The sequence below is a fragment of the Corythoichthys intestinalis genome, chromosome 7, assembly GCF_030265065.1.
Source record: "Corythoichthys intestinalis isolate RoL2023-P3 chromosome 7, ASM3026506v1, whole genome shotgun sequence".
Classification (NCBI taxonomy): domain Eukaryota; kingdom Metazoa; phylum Chordata; class Actinopteri; order Syngnathiformes; family Syngnathidae; genus Corythoichthys; species Corythoichthys intestinalis.
Genome location: NC_080401.1, coordinates 24,870,974 through 24,894,784, shown reverse-complemented (window position 1 = coordinate 24,894,784; position 23,811 = coordinate 24,870,974). Strand labels below are relative to the sequence as shown.

Below are 23,811 nucleotides of genomic sequence, written 5' to 3'. Positions count from 1 at the left end.
CTCTGATTGCCTTTTGTGACATTTGCAGATTTCTGCTTTTACCATAGAAAACGATCAATTCTGATATATTACGGACTAAACTAGAACAATTTATCAATTTAAGGCAAAAGAAGTCACTAATGTATTATAAAGTAATCATTATTTTCAGCCTTAGGGGGCTTAACTTGTAATTTGCATGAATTTGAAGAAGCACAAGAAGTGGATACCAAAGTAGTGACATGAACAAAAACAAAGACTATAAATAAACTAGCACAATATATTTTTGCTCAACCAGGGTTTACAGAGGACATTATCTGCCTGCAGGGCGGCCAGGCTTGTCTTGACCCCCTGGCAGGCTAAAACTGTAACAAAAAAACAAACAAACAAACAAACAAAAAAATGAAAGTATAAAAATGTAAAGGTAAGTATAGAAATTATGCATATTTTAACTGAATTTTAATCACGTCTGGTGATACGGTTGATAGCGCAATAGCAACATCTTATGGTCGATATGTGAACAAACCTGTGCCAGCTCTCTGCCATTGCACTGAAATGCATTGTATTTTTGTTTGTTTGTTAACATTGTATTTCAAGACTGCCTTTTTGTAGGACTCTATGTTTAAGTATTGTCAATATAAAGTATGGCTTATAACAACACATACTAGTCATATTTTTAAAACTCCCAAAACATTGTGGGCCGCCGGTGGGCTTCTCCACCACCAGGCTTTTCAAGTTTTCTAGAGGAAATCCTGCCAATGATTTGATTAATCAATAAAATAATGGATAGCATAACAATTCAGAAATTATTTGGGATTAAAACCCATATACTGTACTCTGTAAAATTACAGTCCACTACGAGCGGTCTCCGAATGTTTGACACTACTGTTGTAGGTGATATACCTTGCGCAGATTTAAAGTGCGTACGACAGGAGAAAAAAAAAGTCTTAAATAGGATTATTATGTGAATTAGAATCATATTTTGAGACGATTCGACTACATACAACAATTTAGCAAAGCGCAGATGACGAGAAATTAGTCTTTTAATCTGCCGGTTAGCCACGCCTACCATTATAGGGCTCTAGCGGGCTTGTCATTTCCCTTCCCCGACTTCAGAGAATGTAAACAAACCAAGAGGCATGACAGCTAGCCAACATGCTAACCCGAACCGAGTGATGTTTTAAAGCGGAAAATCTCACATAACTGGCCCGGATCATTTCACATGACGACTGGGTTGTCGATTGTCTTCGCTGATCGGAAACCTGCCCGGCGGAGAGCAATTTACAGCTTGTTCCCCTGCTACTACGGACAGCAGAGCTCGCCGGGGAAGCAGCTGGACAATGACCGCCGAACAAACCAATTGACGTCGAAGGAGCATGTAGCTGCCAAATGGTCAACACGAATATGGCAAAATAATGCTTTACTAAACGGCGAAGAAGTAAACAGAGTCATACGCGAGCGGCTGCGTTGTTGTGCAGCTAATGTGTATGAGGAGAGGTTTTTACATGCCCATCCATGATCAAACGTAAGTAGTCCATATTTAAAGAAAGTTTGTAGTGTCTACTTTGTAATTGCTGTATTCTCGTCTATTTTTAACAAAAAGCTGAAATTTCTGATCGGTCGGAAAATTTTGACAGAACACCGGGCACATGAAGAGGGCAATAAGCCGAGTATAGTGCTCTCCCGGCGGGGGGATGTGTGACAAGCTGCCGGTCATCGGCCGAGGAGACAAGGAGCATGTCAGCCAGAAAACGCAAGCCACCTACATATTAAAATGATCCCAGTATTTGACATAATACAAAACACGATGTTTACTCACTTCCTCGTAAGTCCCATGGTCCCACAGTAGTAGGGCTTGTTTTGGCCAATATCCACCGGTTAATGGGGACCTTTTGAAACCCCAAAAAGTCACACACGCCTCTCCCTCGTACAGCAAGATTTTTCTGCAGCCGTTTGGCTGGCGTGATGCGAAAAATAAACATATTAATCCGCAAAATCAGCGGAATCCTTAGTCCTTCTAATACAACAGTACGACTAGATAGTGAAGAGGACTCATTCCTCCATACACGTCATAGCGCCCTCTTCCTCAATGCAAGACCGAAGCCAGAAGTCTGTCATTTTCGTAGCGCGGGATTCAAAAAATGGAATAAATATATCGATCACTTCTTCACACATCCAAGTGGTCCATTTCATTCAGGAGCATAAAATATCACATGTATTATGAAATAAACATGCTTTTTCGTGTCACAGGCACTTTAAATGCATTAAAGTAGATCATCTTTTTAACCCCGAATGTTTTCTGTCAACAATAAAAATTAAATAATTGCCCTCTTCCAATAGGAAGTTAATGCTACAATAAGTAACAAGCAAAAGCCTTTGGCTAAATGATATTATTCAGCATCCTTGTGTACTCTATGCTACAATCGAGACTTGTGGTTTCTTGTGTACTTTTGAAATCGTGTACTGCAGCTGTGGAAAGTCACTTACCTTGATCATACGTGAGAGGTCTCCAGCATCGGCTAGCTCCAGTACTATGTTGAGCTCATTGTCCTCAATAAAAGACGCATGATACTTTATCACATTTGGATGATTCAGTTGCTGTGGAAGGAAGAGAAGAATACAACAAGGAAATAAAACAAAAGTACAATATGAAAGTTTAGATGTATATATCTGATCACATTATCATCATACATCATATAAGTTCAGAATAGCACCCAAAGTACAATAAATTAAGAAAGCCCACAGTACAACCTCCTTACATCCACATGTACTGGCATTGTTGAATCGAACTACTTCTTCTTCAGTTGGATAATCATTCTCACTCCCATAATCAACTGTCATCTCAGACAGAACCTCTTATAAGCTTTCCCATACACCCAGATTCTTTCTCACTCTCCTTATTTTGCTTCAGAAAATCATCTCAGAGAGACGGCTTCATTTTTGAAAAATGGTATCCCAAGGGTGGCAGCTGCGTTCTGTTTTGGCTACAACATGTTTTGTTCTGTCCACCGAACAGCTCCAAACCCTCCCACAGAGACTATCAGAGAGTGTAGTCTGCCTTATACTACTTGCGTAGAGAATTCTTCACTATTTGTTGTCTTGGTGTTCCACCACGGAGATGGAGTCTGTAGTTTAACTGGCTCTTTTTTGTTGCCATTGTCCTTATTAGTTTATTAGCATGAGCCAGTGGTGTTACCAGGATGCCAGGTGTGGGTGGGCATTAGTCTTACCTGGGAGGGCAAAATAAAATAAGTAAATAAATAAATAAATAAAATTAAAAATTTAAAAAAAAAAAAAAAAAAAAGCTACAATGCTCAAGTAGGTCGAAATCCAGCGTAGGGCTACTGCACCTTAAGAATGCCCAGCAGAGGCCAATTTGGCCTTTCCCAATGGCAAATCCTCATGATCTAGAATTCGCTGGGACTTCTAGTGTTAAAACATGTTTTGTTTTCTCCTTGAGATAACTGTTCTTGTGATTTGGTCTAAACAAATAAAATGTGATTTTATTTGACTTAGAACACATCCATAACTGAACAGTGTGGACATGCAGGTGACAATGGTTTTTTTAGGTAACCTGTTGTGGTCCTCGGTTTTATTATTATTGTTATAGTTATTCCTTGTTCCGCAGCCCCTTTCAGCTCAATTTGACCCCTTTAGAATGCTTCAAAATGCACCAAAATTGGCAGGCAGGTCAAGACAGGTGCAATCTTTGACACCGTGTAAAGACAAATTCCAAACAAACTATGTAGCGCCCCCATCAGTCATTCCTTGTCCCGCCGACGCTTTGAGCCCTACTTTGACCCCCTCAGAATGCTTCAAAACTCACCAAACTCAGCAGCCAGGTGAACACTGGTGAAAACTTTGATAAAATGTAAAAAAAAAAAAAAAAAAAAAGAAGAAAAAAAAATAGATAAAAATATGCAGAAATGTGTGTAGCGCGCCCTAGGAACAAAACCAACATTACATTTTTTTTTTTTTTTTTTTTTTTTTTTTTTTTTTTTTTTTTAAGGTGAGAGAGAAGTTAACAACGCAAAGGTTAAAACTTAGAACACATCAGTACTATATGAATGGGATACCATACGCAGTGTCCAGAGTGCCATTAGTACTACCTCCGTTTTCTTTGGGTGGGCAGAGCGTGTCCATGGGTGGGCACTGCCCACTCCTGCCTCCTGCCCCCCCCCCCCCCCCCCCCCCCCATTAACGTCCCTGGCATGACCCATACCTGCACCTTAAATCTTTTGTGTTGAAATCATTCCACAGGTTGATTCACTGCTGGCAGTTCAGCTTCCAAAATGTGGAATGGATTTTCTGAAAAGAAGTCCATCTGTGCTGCGTTTGGATAAGGTTTCCCACAATTTGCAGCCAGATGATGGCATTTTTCCTGTGAACAAAATTCCCTGTTTTTCTAACTTTCCTTTGTGACATTGCATAAATTGAATTAATTAACTAATTAAATTAATATTAAAGGAAACAGAGCTATGGTAACAATAGGATCGGTTTTGAAATATATCCAGATTCAGGTATCGAGATTGAAAGAAAAATTGGAAAAAAAAAAAAAACATTTGCACAATCATTTCGTTAGCCTCAAAGCATACCGGTAATTGCCCAAGTAATTTTTTGGCCAAATTGTGATATCTGCTTAACTTTATCTTTTTTGCAATTCTGCATAATCCTGCCTCTCTGCTTATATCCTTGGACAATCATATCACTTTTTAGAAACCAAAACCATAGCCAATTTTTTGGGAGACAAGTATGCTTTTTCTTGATTTCCAAAAGCAGTGAAATATGATTTAGGGAATTACGCTATGAGGCTAACGATTTGGATCATTGTGTACTGAAGAAAACTTTTATTAAAAATAAAGTGGAGGCTGCTTTAAGAGATCTAAGTCTGGGGTTTCACAATGGATAACCAATTAGAAGTTTAAAAAGTTGAATACATATTTGTAATCCCTATTTTATACACATGGACCAACAAAACAGTTTTGTCCTCCAGTGTGACAAAGCTGTGTGTCATGTCACAACAATTGTGATGACAGCAACTCATGCGACACAACTCACACACACGCTACGCACACGCGGACACACACACCTACACGCCTGACAGGCTGACATGGCTGTCAGAACAACAAGCCGGGCTTAGCTCAGGCTGCGATTCCTTACTGTTGGTTGGTCAATAAGGCAAGAACAACACTCCCGTTGTAAACAAAGTCTATGCATCTATAGCAAGATGAGAGAAAGTGCCACATGAAGGACACCATGAATTTAAAGTACTGATTGGGGAGGGAATGGATAAATAACCAAGTTGAGACAGCAGGGAAGGGCAATTTAAACATAGTTCAAACAGATATTAGAGGGAAGGATACATATCGAGCTGGAGACAAGTACCCGTGTGGCATGGCAGGGGGGTTCTGGGAGTTGTGATGTGAGTAGACAGAGCTGTGTGACACACGTCCTCCACGTGGCTTCTCTTTCTGCGCTGTGATTAAAGAAATGTTCATGCTCTGAATGATGCTGAGAAAAAGGGAAAGGAGGGCCCCGCACAGTACACTGCACTCTCTGCCCATTTCTGCATCCCTCCCTGATTCTCTTCAGATATCCTCCCTTTTACCTTCCCATGTCTCCATCTTTCCCTTGCCTTCCCTCCCTTGTCCTCTCCCTTGCCAGATGTATATTTGGCTCAGCACGTCAGTTCTACATGTCTTCACACTGTAGCACAGCGAGAGAACGATGACAAGCCCACCCAACCCATTCCTCTGCCATAATAACTTTAACCTCAGGCAAAAGAAGCAGAAGAGTGTGGAGCTATAGTCTCACGCAGATGTTGACGTTAATGGCAGATGGAAGCCTGGTGCAAAACAACAATCATTTATTAGGAAATATTAGAGATCTGGCTGATTATGTAATTAAGCACACAGCCTGCGACCCACCAGTGTATGGAATTAATGAAGATAATTAGCTGTATATTGTGACGTGGCTGAAAGATGGAAACTGATATCTAGGAATGCCCTCTGACGACATTAAAAGACCTAATGATGAACTATACTTTGAACAGATAATATATTATCGTTAGATATGCAAATGATTTGCATTAATTAAAGTACATTTTTATAACCAAGACCTACAGTTGCAATTTGAGATATTTTAGATTACAAATTAACCCTTTAAAGAGCTGTCATTTAACATTTAACTATTTATTTCATACCGCAGGTTTTAATGCACACATTCGATTTTTGTGTGTGTGTGTGTTTTTCTGACTCGAGTGAGGCATTAACTTGAAAGTCTGAACGGGACAAGTTGCATAGAAGTGAATCGTTTCAAATCCGATCTAGGTCAATTTCGTGTGTGGTTTTAAATCTGATTTGGGCTATTTTTTCAAAATGTGGCAACGGTCTGCATTCTCAAGTCTCCCAAATCAGAATTCATGCAGCAATTATGTCAGCAAAGAGTGAGAGAGGCAGGGAGGTTGGCAGCGATGGAGCTGTGTATTACTGTTAGCGCTTAGCTTGAACTCTGCCTTTAGGCAGGAGGCGGGCATGAGCACAGTTATAAAAAAATAAAATGAAAATAAAGGTTTGAGAATGCTCGGCTGTCTTTCTGCGCGCCGAATGAGCAATATTTCAATATTCCTTTCATGGCTGAGAGTCGGGTCAAACTGACCGTATGTGTGTGCGTCATGCAAGCGTTCTACCAATACATGCAAACTATAAAACAGGGATTATTACTGTATGTTATTAGTGTCCTCTTTTTGGAAATCAAAACATGGTTACCTTAGAATAACGCAGGGCCAGCATGTGTAATCATTTGTTATGATACTTCATGCGGGTCAGTTTGCTCAGCACGTGTTGTAAGCAAGTTAGTGCGCATGCGTAATACTTGAATGGCCTCAATGGAAAAAAAGGCAGTCTGAACGGGCACGTTAAAACAATAGTTTCGAAGCAGTCTAAACCTAGCCTAATTTGCTGTCATTTCCCTTCCAGTCAAAGTGTATTAGACATACAGAGCTTTCAACGGAACTGCAAGGTGTGGCATTAACAGCCAGTCCTCCCATTTTAAATTAATTTGATGTCAACTGTTTTCAATGGCAGGTTTTTTTTTTTTTAAATTTTTTTTTTTTCTTTAATAAATTTTAGAGGTTTACTGGGCACCATAGCCAGAAGGTATTTCCGCTTTTAATTGTATTGCCATAACTTTCTGAATATAAACTATTGCGTCCCCCCCGTCCCATCGCACCCATTTTGAACCCTGCGGTTTATAGTCTAGTGAAGCTCATTTATGGATTTTTTTACAGGCTAATGAGTGTAATAACAACTATAAATATGCCATAATATTATGTGGACACCTAGATATGAACAAATATCGTTTTCTTGTAAAAGTTTGGTTGATGCGCCTTAAGGTCCGAAAATTACAGTAATAGCTTTTTATTAACATTAATTTATTCATAAACGTAAGATTTGTGGACATCACATTTGGGCCATGCAGGCCACACATGTATACTTAATGTTAATACTGTGCGCCTCGTTAAGCCAAAATGTCATGTCCACGTAGTTGGATGCCAGGTCTTCAGGGAGTTAAATTCAATTTTTTTTTTTTTTTTTACCAAAAACAGGCACTTTTTTAAGGCGGACTGGCTTTGCCAAGCCTGTAAGAATACTTCTATGCAGCACAAATCAGACCTTTGATTTGTGCTGGTGCAAGGAAGGTTATTCTGCAAAATGCAAATCTATATAAAACTAGGGAAAATGAATAATGAGATGCATAATTTAATCACCCACAAGGAACAGATTACAAATATAAGTAACCAATTGGGGGAGATTACTAAGAATACAATGGATATATAGAAAGCTGTGATGGAAAGATATGATCTGGAAAGGGAAACAAAAATTCCGAGTTGGTTTACATTCGATGAATGTTTTACACCAGGACTAAATGATAAAGGGTTTAGGGGTTAAGCGAAAAAAGGCATTACAGGAATATGTAAAGTGGTGAAAGAAGGCAAGCTGCAGAGTTTTGAAAAATTGAGGCAAAGATTTGGACTGGAAGAGGACCATCATAGATATACAGTATACAATTAAAAGACTATTATGACAAAGAGCTTAAGAGTGTAACTGAAAATGACATCATTAAGGTATTCAAGTATTCAAGAAAGCTTATGATGGGGAGAAATGTAAAGTTATCTCTGAACTTTATAAATCATTCATGTCATTTCAGACACAAAGAACTCTTAAAGTACAAATAACTGAGAAGGAATGGTCAAAGATGTGTGAGACACCGTGCACATCCACAAGCTCCAAGGTTTGGAGAGTATTTAATTGGAAAAACACCGTACGGTTCTTTATAACCCCTTTGCCAAGAAAAAAAAAATCGTATCTACCCCACAAATGTGCTGTAGAGCATGTGGGCATATGGATGTGGGACAATTACATATATTCTGGTCTTGTAAAAAAATTAAAAGAATATTGGGATACAATTTGAAATGATCTTAGAAAAATGATAGGATATGGGATTCCAAGAACATTCAAGGTACTTTATATCGGCAATCTAACTCGGGGAAACGATACAAAAGGACGATGAGTACCTTGTCAAGGTGTTGCTGACAGCAAGCAAAAAAGTAATCACGAGACTGTGGTATAAAGCAGACCAGCCAACTGAGGAGCTATGTGAAGTGGAGAGAATTACATTTAGACTACGAATACAAGAAAGACAATTTGAAGACAAATGGAAGAAATGGAAAGACTTTAGAAAGGAAAAATAGGACACCGATTTTATATGATAATAAAGAACTTGGACATGTGAACAAGATGATTAAGGAGAAACTGAAGGTCAGGTCATGATACTGTAAATTAGTGGTATAATTTATTTATTATATATTTATATTTTTTTGGGTTGGTGTACTTTGTTTTGGTGTTTGTCATTTCAAGACACTTGGGTGTGTGTTTGGTTTTGAAAAATTCAATAAAAAACAAGTTTAAAAAAAAAAAAAAAAAAAAGAAAGTGGGACGTCTGAAAAGGCCTATACAGATGAAGGAGCAAACATGAATACAGACAGACAAACAAACAAATAGGCGGACCAATGAAAGGCAGTGACTAAGAGTAGTGTGTGCGCACTTCCACGTGTGTCTCCATGCATGGATGCATGAAAACACGCACAAGAATGTGTGTCATTCCAGTTGGTCCACGCCAGTGTGCCTCTCATTATTCTGATTTGGCTGCCTGTCTAGAGGGGGCATACGGCAAAATGGCTGTCTCTCTCACACTCAGCCCTTTATAATAAGGCATGTAGCGAAGGGCCAGGCAGAAATTCTGTGTTCACTTGAATGAGCTTGGAGAGGAGGAAAAACAAAAAGCTCAAGGCGGAAGGTGAATGAAGTGATGAAATGGAGGGGCTGTTTGTGAGACCTATGGATTGGTGAGCAGGACAAAATAGGAAAAGATTGATGAATGTGACAGGAAGCAGATGAGACAGAGAAGTTAATTAGAAAAAGGAAAAAAGATGTACTAGTCACCCGTCTAAGTGTGACTGTGGACCCTGACGTGACCACTTGTAGGACATCAGAGATACAGAATGAAGTTACTCCTGATGTCTTGTGTCATTAAGTCAAAGATCAGCTGCTCAGTTTTATATCTCTCTACAATGTAGTGTCTGCATCAGAGTATCCTTGTCTTTGATCGGCCCCTGGAGCTACACTGGAGTGTTTAGAGTGGCACAAACTAATCGAATTAGTTTCATTTTTTTCCTTTAATGTATATGTGAGAATGCGTACAAGCAAAAACAGCCTGCAGTGATTATAGGAGGATACATGAAGACGAGTGCATATGTGAAGGAAAACAATCTGGAAACACATTCAGGGGGAGATGAAAAATGTCTTACAATGTTTTAGAAAACATTTGAAAACAGCCTGCACCATTCTATGGTAGTTTTAACATGGGATGCCACAATATTCGATTATTAAAAGGACCGTCCAGTCAAAGTCGAAATTAATATATATTTTTTAATTCATTTAATTTTAGCCAGTTACATTCATTTTTACAAGTACAGCTCTACTAGATAAAAACGCTTGGTGTAAAGAAATCAACTGTGGGGGCAATTATTAGAAAAAGGAAGACATACAAGACCACTGATGATCTCCCTCAATCTGGGGCTCCATGCAAGATCTCACCCTGTGGCATCAAAATGATAACAAAAACGGTGAGCAAAAATCTCAGAACCACATGGGGGGACCTAGTGAATGACCTACAGAGAGCTGGACCACAGTAACAAAGGCTACTATCAGTAACACAATGCACCGCCAGGGACTCAAATCCTGCACTGCCAGACATGTCCCCCTGGTGAAGCCAGTACACGTCCAGGCCCGTCTGCGGTTCGCTAGAGAGCATTTGGATGAGCCAGAAGAGGACTGGGAGAATGTGTTATGGTCAGATGAAACCAAAATAGAACTTTTTGGTAGAAACACAGGTTCTCATGTTTGGAGGAGAAAGAATACGGAATTGCATCCGAAGAATACCATACCCGCTGTGAAGCATGGGGGTGGAAACATCATGCTTCGGGTCTGTTTTTCTGCAACGGACCAGGACGACTGATCTGTGTAAAGGAAAGAATGAATGGGGCCATGTATCGAGAGATTTTGAGGGAAAATCTCTGAGGGCATTGAAGATGAGACGTGGCTGGGTCTTTCAGCATGGCAATGATCCCAAACACACAGCCAGGGCAACAAAGGAGTGGCTTCGTAAGAAGCATTTCAAGGTCCTGGAGTGGCTTAGCCAGTCTCCAGATCTCAACCCCATAGAACAGGGGTCCCCAACCTTTTCTGCACCACGGACCGGTGTTATTTGGGTCTTTTTTTCACGGACCGGTGTTCTGACAAATTTTGCAACCCATCAAAAATTGCAACGAAGCGGATGCAGATGCAAATGCAGCAATTCCAAAGTAAACACTACAAACTTTCTTGAAAGAAAGGAATATTAACTTACTTTTGATCATGGAACGACTTGTAGAAAAGGTCTCCTCAGATACATCCTGCCATGTAAGCTGCACCAACAACTGCACACCGCTCTCACCATTAACGACTTCGCCTTGTCGTCAAACATTAATTAAGAAGCCCACTTCACAAAGATACGATGTTGGAAATTGTAGCAAGGTTTTCAATGCTCTTGTAGCGATGTCAGGATATTCCAGAATGACTTTAATCCAGAACCTCGGTAGAGTTGTTGTCTCAAATGTACGTTTAATAAGGTCACCATCATTTGCGATCTCTACAAGTTGATCTTCCTTTTGCACAGACATACTCGAATCACTCGGTTTATTCACAAACGGGTCACAAATCCACTCCTTCACCGTTCGTGGGTCTTCGAGGTTGTAGCTGGTCAGGTGCCCTTTTCGCCGTAAAAATATCTCCAAAGACGTCTGTTTTCCAGTCATCTTCGCTCGTGTGGGGGCTAATTATTTCCGGGAAAACAAATGTGCTGCGCCCGCGGCCTAGCAATATGTTATTATCAAGGACAAGCACATAGATATATTATATACACAAACAAGATGTACTACTAGCAGTCCAATCAATGGATTTCTATGACGACATTCTAATCTATGCCATAGTATTATATCTAGAGTAGACAGGGATATTGCTGTGTGTGTCACAGACCGGTACCGGTCCGCGGCCCGGCAGATGGGGACCCCTGCCATAGAAAATCTGTGAGGGAGTTTTAAGTCCGTGTTGCCCAAAGACAGCCCCAAAACATCACTGCTGTAGAGGAGATCTGCATGGAGGAATGGGCCAAAATACCAGTAACAGTGTGTGAAAAGCTTGTGAAGAGTTACAGAAAACGTTTGGCCTCCGTTATTGCCAACAAAGGGTACATAACAAAGTATTGAGATGAACTTTTGGTATTGACCAAATACTTATCCTCCACCATGATTTGCAAATAAATTCTTTAAAAATCCAACAATGTGAATTTCTGGTTTTTTTTTCCACATTCTGTCTCTCATGGTTGAGATTTACCCATGTTGACAATTACAGACCTCTCTAATATTTTCAAGTGGGAGAACTTGCACAATTAGTGGTTGACTAAATACTTATTTGCCCCACTGTACTTATGTTCCAATTTGCTAATATGTTTTGAAAAAAATACTTTTCCATTGAACAGGATTGTTTTAAACCCACATATCTCAAAGTAACACATTTTAGAGCTGTAATTGCAATACCGTGAAACAGTGATATTTTGGCTTAAGGTTATCACACCGTCAGAATATCATAACCGGCACATGCGTACTACAGATATGGTTTCACGTGCTCACGCAAAGACTTCCGACTAGATTACATGTTCCTTTCAGTCCTAAAAATTCAACTTTTCCTTTATATACAGTATGCTTTTCTGGATTCAAATGCACGAAAAACATAACACAAACAGTACACACAAGCACCACGCATACACACAATTCCTTTTACAAATGAATTGTTTTCTTGTGGTGCAATGAATCTGCTGTGGCACCAAAGAGAAAAAGAATGCGAGTACACAGAACACACCATCTCCCTCTTCTAGGGTTGCTTACCTTAAGGAGATCAATCTCTTTGATGCAATCCTGCCGAGCTTTGTCATCCATCAAGTCAAATATCTATTGGGTGATCAAAAGAAGGGGGGGGGGGGGTAATAGAACATTGAACAATTCTATAGTGGAGCGAATTCCACAGAAAGTTGCAAATAAACATAAAAAAACATGTTTGCTGTTTTATGACAGGTGGCATTTCATTGACTGTAATGTTTCACACCCAACTGACTCGGCTATACTAATGTACAGGATGTTCCAAAATAGTTGACCCTATTCTAAATGCCCATATCTCGGAAACTACTTGATGGATCTTAAAGAAACTAAATACACTTTACGTTGAAGGTCATAAGTTTTATTGGTTAAATTTACAAAGAAAAGTACAGATATTTGTTGGTTTTATGAGAGATTTTCATAAATGTTCAATATGAGCAGCGCCTGTGACTCTGCACACGTCGAGTCGGTTTTCTTAGCTCGTGCCAAACTCGCTGTAGCACGTCTTCGGTAACAGTTTCCAGTGCAGCTGTAATTCTCTGTTTTGTTGTTTAGTTGGTGCCTTCTTTGCAAAATTTGTGAAGAAGGCACGCTGCACTGTTCGGTGACTGAGTCCGAGCATACTCTGAACACGCAAAATGGCTTTTCTTTTGAAGTGAAAGCTGTGAAAATTTGAGGTAATTCCAAGGAAAATTGTCAAAATTAATGGCCTACGAAATGGGGTCAAACATTTTGGAACAGCCTGCATGTCCTTGTGCAAAGTTTTTAAGTGTGTAAAAGTTGAATCATGAGAACAAAACCAGGACAAAATAGCCTCTAGTTGAACACTTGAACTTCTCTGTTCAACAATATAAGTGAGATCAATTCTTCAATTAAAAAAATATATATTTACAGTGGATTTTTTGGGGGCCAACTGTTATATTCTGTACATTTTTGAAGTACTGTATTTGGAAAAAGTACATTTTGGTGTCTTTTAGATGTTATAAAAGTGTATAAAATATGGTTTCTTACCTGGACTTTCTTCAGGGCCACAGATGTGTTGTCTAATAGATACCTAGCCCGGTAAACTTCACTGAATTGTCCCCGGCCTATTTTCTTCTCAATTTGGAAGTTAGCAAGTGAATTGCCCATGTCAGGCTGCAAAGGTTTCTGGAAAACAAAAAATACATGAACGACTCTCAACATTCAGCTGAATCATTTTTGACATAGATAAATGTAAGGGGAAAAAATGAGACTTGTTGACACTTTTTGAGTTCAATGTTAGATGAGGTCAGTGTAAGAGACATGGTGTGAATGAGGCATTGTTTATTTCACTGGCATAAGGCACAAGCATGGTGTGCTATGCATTACTTTAGTCAATTTGCAGACAAAAAAACCCTAACACAGCATTGTGATTAAGTATTTTTAAACTATTACCAATCCATCCAACTGGTATATGTTACAGTGGTACCTCTACATACGAAGCTAATTTGTTCTCGGACTTTGTAAGACGGAATTGTCGTAGGTTGAGCAGGATTTTCCCATAAGAATGCTTTACAATTCCATTCATTCGTTCCACAGCCCGAAAACCTACATGAAATCCTTAATAAAAACAGCTCGTACTATTACAAATAGGAACCACAAATAGCAAAACAAATAAATTATTCATAAAACCAGAATCACAAAATAATAATAATTCCTGTAATAATGTAACGAATTGGGTTCTAATGTGGCGAACGCGTTTTGCGTGCTGTACCTGAACGCAACGTGTGACTGATGTGACAGAGAAAGGTGCTTTTGAGATTTTACTTTCTCTTGTTGTCAACTACGGCAGACAGTAGGCGTGTTGTGTTGCACAACTATAATAAATAAATAAATATATAAATAAATGATAAAAATCTGACAAAGCCGGCGATGTCTTTGGCAATGTTATCACAATAATAATTGTCACCTTATCTGATAAAGACTTGTGAATGGAGGTCGGAGGAGGACCGTCGAGATCTTAGACATTCTACGGCCGTGTTGTGTAGCCAGTTCACGGATTCGCACCCAACACTCACAATTTTTCTATCATTTCCAGCTTCATTTTAATGTTAAGAGTCACCTTTTTGGTTTTTTCACTACCTGAACTGACTGTAGTGCAATACTTCTCAAATAGTGGGGCGGGCCCCCCTAGGGGGGCGCAGAGCGATGCTGGGGGTGGCGCATGTGACCTTGGGGAACATACATTTTTGTCATAATAGTATAAAGTATAATTGCACATCCACTCAGTGGGTGGCAGTGCCGCTCTCATTTTCAGCATGTGCGCGGTATTTTTGAAAAAAACAAGAGCACACAGCAAAGAGCTCTGGAGATATGAAAAGCTTAGACAAGGAAATATGACGAAGATTATGTAGTAGAGATGTCCCGATCCGATCTTTGGATCGGATCAGACACTGATATTGGCAAAAAATGCACATCGGTATCGGATCGGCCGACACAGAAAAAATCCGATCCAGTTTTTTTGAACGCCCGGTCCGGGTTTTCCAGCGCACCGATTTACATAATCTATTCCAGTTTTTGCTTAGGTTTCCCTAAAATCCGGTCCGCATTTTACGGCACACCTTCAACAAACTACATTATCGTCTCCCAATTTACCGAGGGACTATCAGTAAAAATGTCAGCTGTGTGGGATCATTTCACCATAAAGGATGACAAAGACAAAGAGGCAGAGTGCAACATATGCCACAATAAAGTCAAGCGTGGCGGTAAAGCTGTAAGAAGTTTTAATACAACCAACCTAATCAAGCATTTAGTGAAATACCACCACAAACAATATAACGAGTATGTTAAGAAAACCTAAGACAAAAAGAAAGGTCCTACGCAACTAACATTAGCAGAAACTTTTGCTATGCGTGACAAACTGGCACTCGACAGTCCCAAAGCCCAGGGAATAACAAGAGTCATTGCCAAAGAATTCATTCTGGATGACGAGCCATTATCTCCCGTGAGTAAAGACGCACCATCTAACACTTAGAACCACGGTACAACATGCCCAGCCGTCATTACATCCTTGAGCGATTCGGCCGTGGAAGATTCGAGAACGATTCACAAACATCCAAATTCCGATTATTGAAATATGTCAAGTAAAGCGGAACTAATACACAGCGCGGTCTTCGGGACGCAATGAGAAACGGACCGCACTGCGTCCCAAGAGTAAACATTATGCTTGTCATAGACCCGGGTAATGCCAATGCTCAACTCACGGCTTTAGATCAACTCATGCCGCTGGATAAAAAAACAAGAATACCTGACTGCTGCTGACAGCCGCGACAAACTACGTCAACGTCGTTTTACTGGTGATAATAGATTTCATATGTATATAGAACTAAATGCAAAACGACAGACTCGACTGCTTTAGAAACATTGAAGTATTGAAAACTAGATGCGTTAGTAAACAGCCGCCATCTTAAAGCAGAAGACTTGCCTAGTAGGCTGTTGTGAACCTTCCAAGCGAACCTCATTAACTTTTTATCTAAAATACTCCTAAATCGGCAAAATCTTGACTTGAATCTATCTTCAAAACAGTTTTAAAACTTTCATATGTCGAAAGTTGACAGAAGGGAAATTATGATATAACGGGAGCAATTTTAACAACTTTAACAGTTGAGTCGCAAAATTAAATGAATTGAATGTAGTTTAAAGCTCCTGATACAGAATGGGGACTTGAGTATTTTATTTAAGGTTTTAAAATGTTAACTTGATACTGAAATAGTCGTTTATTTAAACCTGAGAGGCTTTTTATACAATTATTGTAACTAATGCACGAAACATTAAAAGCACCTAATAGCTTGAGGGGTTTGTGGGATTTTCCACTGAGGTTGTTTGTGTGTTTTGCTTTTTTAAGACAGTTTACAATATTATTTGCAAGTTTTACTGACTGACTATGCCATTTCTGTTTGTTATTTATAATGTTTTGTGTTTGTCACTGAATAAACAGGTCAGTTTCTTGTTACCAACTGTTGTGTGTTATTCAAACTCACCTAATTCAGCTGGCCAGTTGTTATCAAGAGTACTAAAACCCTTTTCAAAATGAGTCCTAAATAACGTTTAACTTTAATACATGCTCAGATAGGCCGGTATCGGCCAGTATCGGTATCGGATCGGAAGTGCAAAACAATATCAGTATCGGATCAGAAGTGCAAAAACCTGGATCGGGACATCCCTAATAGCATTTAGCTTTTGGCTTTGACTTTTAGTACAGTGGGAGATGAGGAAAGAAAAGACCGTTTACTTTCGAAGCGGACAGCAGGAATTTTTTTTTTTCCATTCATTCATTCATTTTCCATGCCGCTTTTCCTCACGAGGGTCCGGAGGTGCTGGAGCCTATCCCAGCTAACTACGGGCAGTAGGCAGGGGACACCCTGAACTGGTGTTCAGGGCTGGTTGCCAGCCAATCGCAGGGCACAAAGAGACATACAACCATTCACGCACACACTCATACCTACGGACAATTTAGAGTGTTCAATCAGCCTACATGCAAACTCCACACAGGAAGGCCGAAGCCCGGGATTGAATCCTTGATCTCAGAACTGTAAGGTAGACGCGCTAACCACTCAGCCACCATGCCGCTTATTTTTTTTTTCCCCAGGGAATTTTTTTTTTCCCTGCAAGCATTCCCTGTTGCCCTTTGTGGAAAAGTTTGCCCACCCCTGGATTACAGAGAATAGTTATTGATGTATAATACATGGCCAAAAAAAAAAAAAAACAACGCAAACCACTTTTCAAGTGAGGAGGAAATTCATTACTTCATTGGTGTACAGTAGTAGTGAAAGACTTGAACATTACGCCTTTTATTGGTAGTACAAAATACCATAACCTGTTCCTGCTCGCTGCTTTCTTCTAATGAATAAAACATAGTGAACAACCACAATGGGAGTATATCATTTCCCCATGTGATATATTAAAACTGTTCAGACCATAAGGACACTCAGATTCCTATTCTTCGAAGAACTGAACAGGACAGGTTAAAAAAAGAAGAAGAAAGCACGTGATAACAACATATACAAGACGAGCAAAATATTACAAGTTCTCAGAGCTGGCGGATTGCCGAAATGATGTGATGATGTTGCAGTGCTAAAGGAGAGTGTTGATGAAACTACAACCCTGCGCATCTAAACAGATATTGTAATTCCGAATATCTAAATAACAGAATATTGACCGTAACAGAGTATTGGTTGCAATTAAAAGTGACTAATGTGTCATTTGTTGATACAAACAAATGTTAAGGAGTACAGTACTTTTATTTAAATATGAGATCCAAGCAAATTTGTTAAGATCTTATCTGCTTGGAAAAAAAACCCATCGCAATTGCATAAATAAACCTTTTATTTCAAGTACTACTTGGCCTGCATACTGCCAGTTTACTCAATTTACTTTTCATTTTACACTGCAGGCCAAAATATTTGCCTTGTACTGCTAATGGTTTACAACCTAAAGAAAACATTAATAAGCCATCAGTAGAAATTTAAAATGATAAATGTTATGAAAAAAAAAAGAGCAGGCTGCAGTGACCTTTCCCACTTTTGGTAAACTTGCAAAGGTGTTGCAGGGAGCAAAGAGAAAGTGACATGTTAATATCATAAATCAAGACAGTTGCCAGTGTTGTTATAGGAGAAGCTAAGGGGCAAGAGGTTTAGGAGGGTAGATGGAATTGACACAGAAGAAGGTGGTCAAAATTGTATCACCTAAACTATAACACAAGAAAAGGGGAGTGTTGTCAAACTCATTCAAGTCAATTTGATTACCGTAATTTCCCGAATATAAGGCGAACCCGTGTTTAATGCGCACCCCAAATTTACTAGTAAAATCTAGGGAAAATTATTGTACCCCTTTATAACGCGCACCCTAATTTTAGCACCAATAAATAGAAGAATACAAGAAAACAGAGCTTGTGTACAGATACAGATATGTCATTTTACTGACTGGTGAAAAACAGCACAAGCATAGCATATTGGTAGTTCAAAACATTACCGTAAACTGACAATATTTTCGGTAATAATATGATTTGACAACTTCTCCAACTTACCAGAATCTAGTAGAAAACAAAACAGTTGTGACTTTTCTTTTAAAGGCTGCTGTAAAACTTGCTCGTTTCATCATGATGAATAAATGTTTCTTCCATGGATCGATACATTCTCACTTTCATTTTACTGTAAGTCGGAAATCCGAGAGCGCTCATCGCTGTCGACACGACAGTAACAATAGGAACTATTGTTATTTGGGTATGACTTTCCCGAGGGACAGATATAGTTGACGGACACACACAGGAAGTCTGTGTTGTTACGTTTGTTATGGTCCGAGTTGCGGAGCTGCAATAAACGTTGACTCAAATGAGTTCAAGAAACTAAATTCTGTGCTTTATGAAGAGTGGAAAAAAGCTGAATTTAACACAGACGAAATCATTCGGCCGATCAGAGTGAAGTATTACCGAAACAAAATGGTGACGTCACGTACCGTAATGGTCGGCAATGGATCGCCGCATACGTTTCTTCAACACAACGTGGCCGTGTTAATTTAAAAAAAAAAAAAAAACGGTTTATATATATATATAATACATATATATATATATATATATTTCTGTCTCCATCCATGTACCCATTTATAATGCGCACCATGATTTTACAAGTTGATTTTGGGGGAAAAGTGCACGCTATATTCGGGAAATTACTGTAAGTAGTTTCACTAGCGTTAGTATGAGCACAAATCAGCGTCAATAATATATCAGTTAAGTTACTAAGCCAACAAATAAGTCTTGGACCTTCTGATTCCATTTAACTGAATGCAAGGAAATATAAAGTACCTATAAAAGACAGCAAATAAGTATTTCTGCATGCTCTTAATTCTGTTTACTTTTGCTGGAATGATTCATTAAACAGCCTGGTCATGTGAGCATTACTAATGCTTCTCAAAAAGAAGTTGAAGACGTACCAGGGTTTCTACAGGTATCAGCAAATGTAACTTAATGCTTTCTAATGCCACTTTATTTAATGCCCATGCCCGACTGCAGATAGTTTCACACACACAAATTGCAAGTAGAGTTGCCTCTTAATGACTTTTTAACCGATATCCTGATATTGTCCAACTACTCCAAAAATCCGATACCGATATCAAACCGATATAAGCAGTTGTGGATTTAACATATTATGGCTAATTGTATTGTATTGGATAAATGTAACAACTTCAAGGTTTTCCAAAAAACATTCTTTGAAAAATAAGACAACATCTTCAATTGAAATTATCGGAAAAGTGCATATATTGCACCTCTATAGTTATTGTTGAATGCAAATGGTTCGCGTAAACCCTTGTACATGCTGTACTGACAGACCTATTTAACAAAACAAAACAAAAAAAAAAGAATATCATGCATCAGTATACCAGTTCAATTGGATTGCCAGCCTATGGTCATCAAAGGCACGGAGACTTGATCATTTCTTCCACTTCCACTTCTCCAGTTCAAATGGATTGGATGTCTATTGTCATTATGGGCAGTGAATGAGTTAATTGGGACTCCAGCATCCATCTTTATTCTTAAACTGTCAGCATTTTGCCTGTTCCACCACTGATGATTCCTCAGAAGTCAGATAATTGACGACACACAGCTGTATTTATCAATTAAACCTGAGCAGATCAGGCAAGTGGACAAACTAAGCACCTGCGTCCGAGATATAAATACCTGGATGAGCACTAGCTATCTTCTACTTAATCCTGAAAAGACAGAAGTCCTTATAATAGGCCCGAAAAGTGTGAGAGACTCTTTAGCTGCCCAGATAGTCACTCTGGACAATGTAAGTGTAGCCTCCAGCACAACAGTTAAAAACCTAGGAGTTTTCTTCGACCCTGACTAGAGCTGGGCGGTAAACCGAAAATTTACCGTCACCAAAATTCTTCACGATGACCGACGTAATTTGGACCATGTCGGTAAATTCGGTAAATTAATAAAACAAGAAAAGAGTCTTTTCATCACGCTTTGACTCTGTGTTGTTCGTCTGTGTTCATTCCCCTTTAAGAAAGCAGGCAATGTACTTACGTAGGGAGTCACGTGATCATCAGGAAGCCAATCAAACAGAAGCCCGGTAAGCTAACGCTAGTAGCTAATGCTACAAGCAAAACGTGATGGAGTGTGGCTTAAGGGAGGTTCGCCAAACTTTCACCCGACATTTAGTAGACTCTTGGTGGCATCCAGACAGGCTTTCACCCGCTGTTATCCCTTGTTCTCACGATTTCCGGAGATGGTGCTTTCAGTGCTTTCTACTGGTAGCCAGGCCACAGGCTAGCGCTAGCGGCCGCTAGCGGCTAACGCTAGCGGCTAACGCTACAAATGAACGTGATGAGTCGGATAGCGGCTCTAACCTTGTCGAAATGGCTGAACTTAATGAGTGGATTGGGCACGGACTGCATCTAGCAATTACTATGTCGCGTTATTTTGTATCTGACAGTGTGTGATTTCTCTGATAGCTTTTGTGATGGTAAAGCATTCAGCATAAAGCACAATCCAACGGTGATATTTAATATGACCGAGAAATGGCCCCAGCTATTTTTCTGTATGTGCTTAATTCTGTGTCATTATTGCTATCATAAAATCTTGAGTGTTTCATTTGCATAAGATCAATATAGCTTTAATGTCTGTCTGTCTGTCTGTCTGTCTGTCTGTCTGTCTGTCTGTCTGTCTGTCTGTCTGTCTGTCTGTCTGTCTGTCTGTCTGTCTGTTTGGGGGTTCATGTATGCGTGCATGTATTAAAAAATGCACTGGGGGAAAAAAACAACAACCCTGAAACCATAAAGTAAACACTTGTATTGAATAATTATGTAACAGCAGCCATTATCAATAAATTGTCTTTTTGAAGTGTACTGTTCGAGCTGCAAGTCATTTGTGTTACAATGACATGTTTGCACAGGCATATTGATTTTGACAATGTATATTGTTCAAGCCATACACGCTGTTATAAATGCTCATACTTGAATTCTTATTGTTTACAATACATTTTTATAAACTTAATGTTTAGACTGCATGTACAATTGTTAAATATATCAAATTGAATGCTGGTAACTAAATCAACAAGAAACTGTTAATCTGTATTTCATGCATTGATTCAGATTTTCAAATTATATAACAGTCCGCTTGGGCGACTTTATCGTCATTTATCGTTATCGAGGTAAATCTGCTCAATTTATCGTGATACGTGTTTAAGGCCATATCGCCCACCCCTAACCCTGACTTATCGTTTAAAGCTCACATTAAACAAACCTGCAGAACGGCCTTCTTTCACCTGCGCAACATAGCCAAAATTAGAAATGTTTTATCGAAAAGCGATGCAGAAAAATTAATTCACGTGTTCGTTACATCGAGATTGGATTACTGTAACTCCCTACTTGCAGCTTGTCCTAAAAGTTCCCTAAAAGGTCTTCAGCTTGTCCAAAACGCAGCAGCAAGACTTTTATCAGGAACCAATAGAAGAGAGCACATCAGCCCTGTGCTCCAAGCCCTTCACTGGCTTCCAGTCGAGTTTAGAATTAAATTTAAAATCCTCCTTCTTACATTTAAGACCATTAATGGGTTGGGGCCATCTTATCTCTCCGATGCTCTGGTTCCATACCACCCCAACAGAAAACTCCGCTCTCAGAATGCAGGTCTACTGGTAGTTCCCAAGCCCCTATTTTATGGAATCAGCTTCCAGCTAATATAAAAGAAGCCGAGACAGTCTGCACATTTAAGATTAGATTGAAAACGTTCCTATTCAACAAGCTTATGGTCAGGCTAGTTGAAGTCGGAGTAGACTCAAAGTTTAGTCTAAGCTGCACTAGAAGCTATAAAGCTGGGGGAAGTACAGCCACTGAGTTCTATCTCCTTTTTCTCACTCTACCTACCACTTATCTTACTTTATTTCTATTTTCCAATGTTAATATCTAGTTGTCTAGTCTCTTCATCACTAGTCACCCGGTGTCCCCTTTCCCCCCTCCCCACTGGGGAGGTGCTATTTTTCAGCTGCAGCCTCCTGACTTTCCGGACCCCACGCTGGATGGACGTCCTCGTTGCTACCCCCGTCTCATCTGGCTAGATGGACCGCTTCTTGTTCCTTTACTCCACTGCATCTTTACAGACTGTAACTTAACCTGCTAATTCCTATTAGCAGTCCTGGGGCTTCCTGTCTATCCATCCTGGGAGTGGATCTCTCCTGACTGTGATACTCCCCAAGGTTTCTCATTTTTCTCCCGAAGAGTCTGGAGTTTTTGGAGTTTTTCCTTGCCGACATGGAGGGTCTAAGGATGGGGGAAACCCAGGACTTGAATTTATTTATTTATCTTTGTTGCTTCATTTGCTGTTTCTGATTGTGTATCATATTGCCTCTGCAAAGCCCTTTGAGACAATGTTGTCGTGATCTAGGGCTATACAAATAAAACTGAATTGATTTGAATTGAATAAGTCCACTTCAACCCACCATCCGATATTGATGAGAACAACGAGCTAATAAAAAGTCTAAAAACAAGGCTTAAATAACGGTATCTGCGTAGATCAATATTGCAAAACATTGTCATTTAAAGTTATGTTTTTTTGCTTTTACAAATATTCAGTGGTCATGGATTAACACTACTACGCAAGAAAATTGTATTCCAAAAGTACTGCAAATTAAGTGCAGTGGAAATTACCAAAGCCACATCCAAAATTTGTAGAGCATTTGTGCAATTTGGACGACCTTCAGTTGTACAAGTGATTGACTTTGGAGAGTCCATGGTGTCTTTTTTGCACATTTATAATTATTTGGAAACACTTTGAGGTTGAGTTTGACAGATGTGAAATTTCAACAAAGACAAAACTTATATGTTGATTGATAATTAAACTTTATGTTACTATTGTAATAATCAAACAGAATTGGTAGGTTTGCACAAAATATACTGCTGAGGGAGTGTCACTTGTTGGGTTTCTGGTTTATTACTATAAATGTATGACGTATGTCTAGTTATAATAACTGAAGATGAACAGTTTGGCAGCTAAAAAAAACATTTTAGAAGCCAAAGGGGAAGCTTTTAAAGTAACTTTTCCTTTTTAAAAAAAAAAAAACAAAGACGTCTGGTCAGGTGATGGACCAATTAACCCTTTGAAGAGCGTTTGCTATTTCTGTGTGTCTCTCCCACTAGAGTCACTCTAACATCCACCATAACGCTGACCACTAAGATGGATTATTCAGCATTAGGACCCCTCTTTGACTCCTCCAGCACCGTGCCTCACTAACATCATGAGTTTTACCCTGTTTAAACATTACATTCTGACCTAAGTTGAGAAATAA

At 39.3% G+C, this 23,811-nt stretch overlaps 1 protein-coding gene across 4 annotated transcripts in view; it reads right to left on the bottom strand.

Annotated features, from left to right (window-relative positions):
* nek7 (NIMA-related kinase 7) overlaps positions 1–23,811 on the bottom strand; it is a 124,446-nt gene that overhangs the window by 55,069 nt on the left and 45,566 nt on the right. For all 4 annotated transcript variants that reach the window (XM_057840690.1, XM_057840693.1, XM_057840692.1 and 1 more), the window contains 3 exons: positions 13,520–13,657; positions 12,521–12,583; positions 2,464–2,574 (listed from right to left, as the gene is read on the bottom strand). In XM_057840690.1, the coding sequence (XP_057696673.1) occupies positions 2,464–2,574; positions 12,521–12,583; positions 13,520–13,657 (312 nt within the window). The remainder of the gene's footprint in view (positions 1–2,463; positions 2,575–12,520; positions 12,584–13,519; positions 13,658–23,811) is intronic.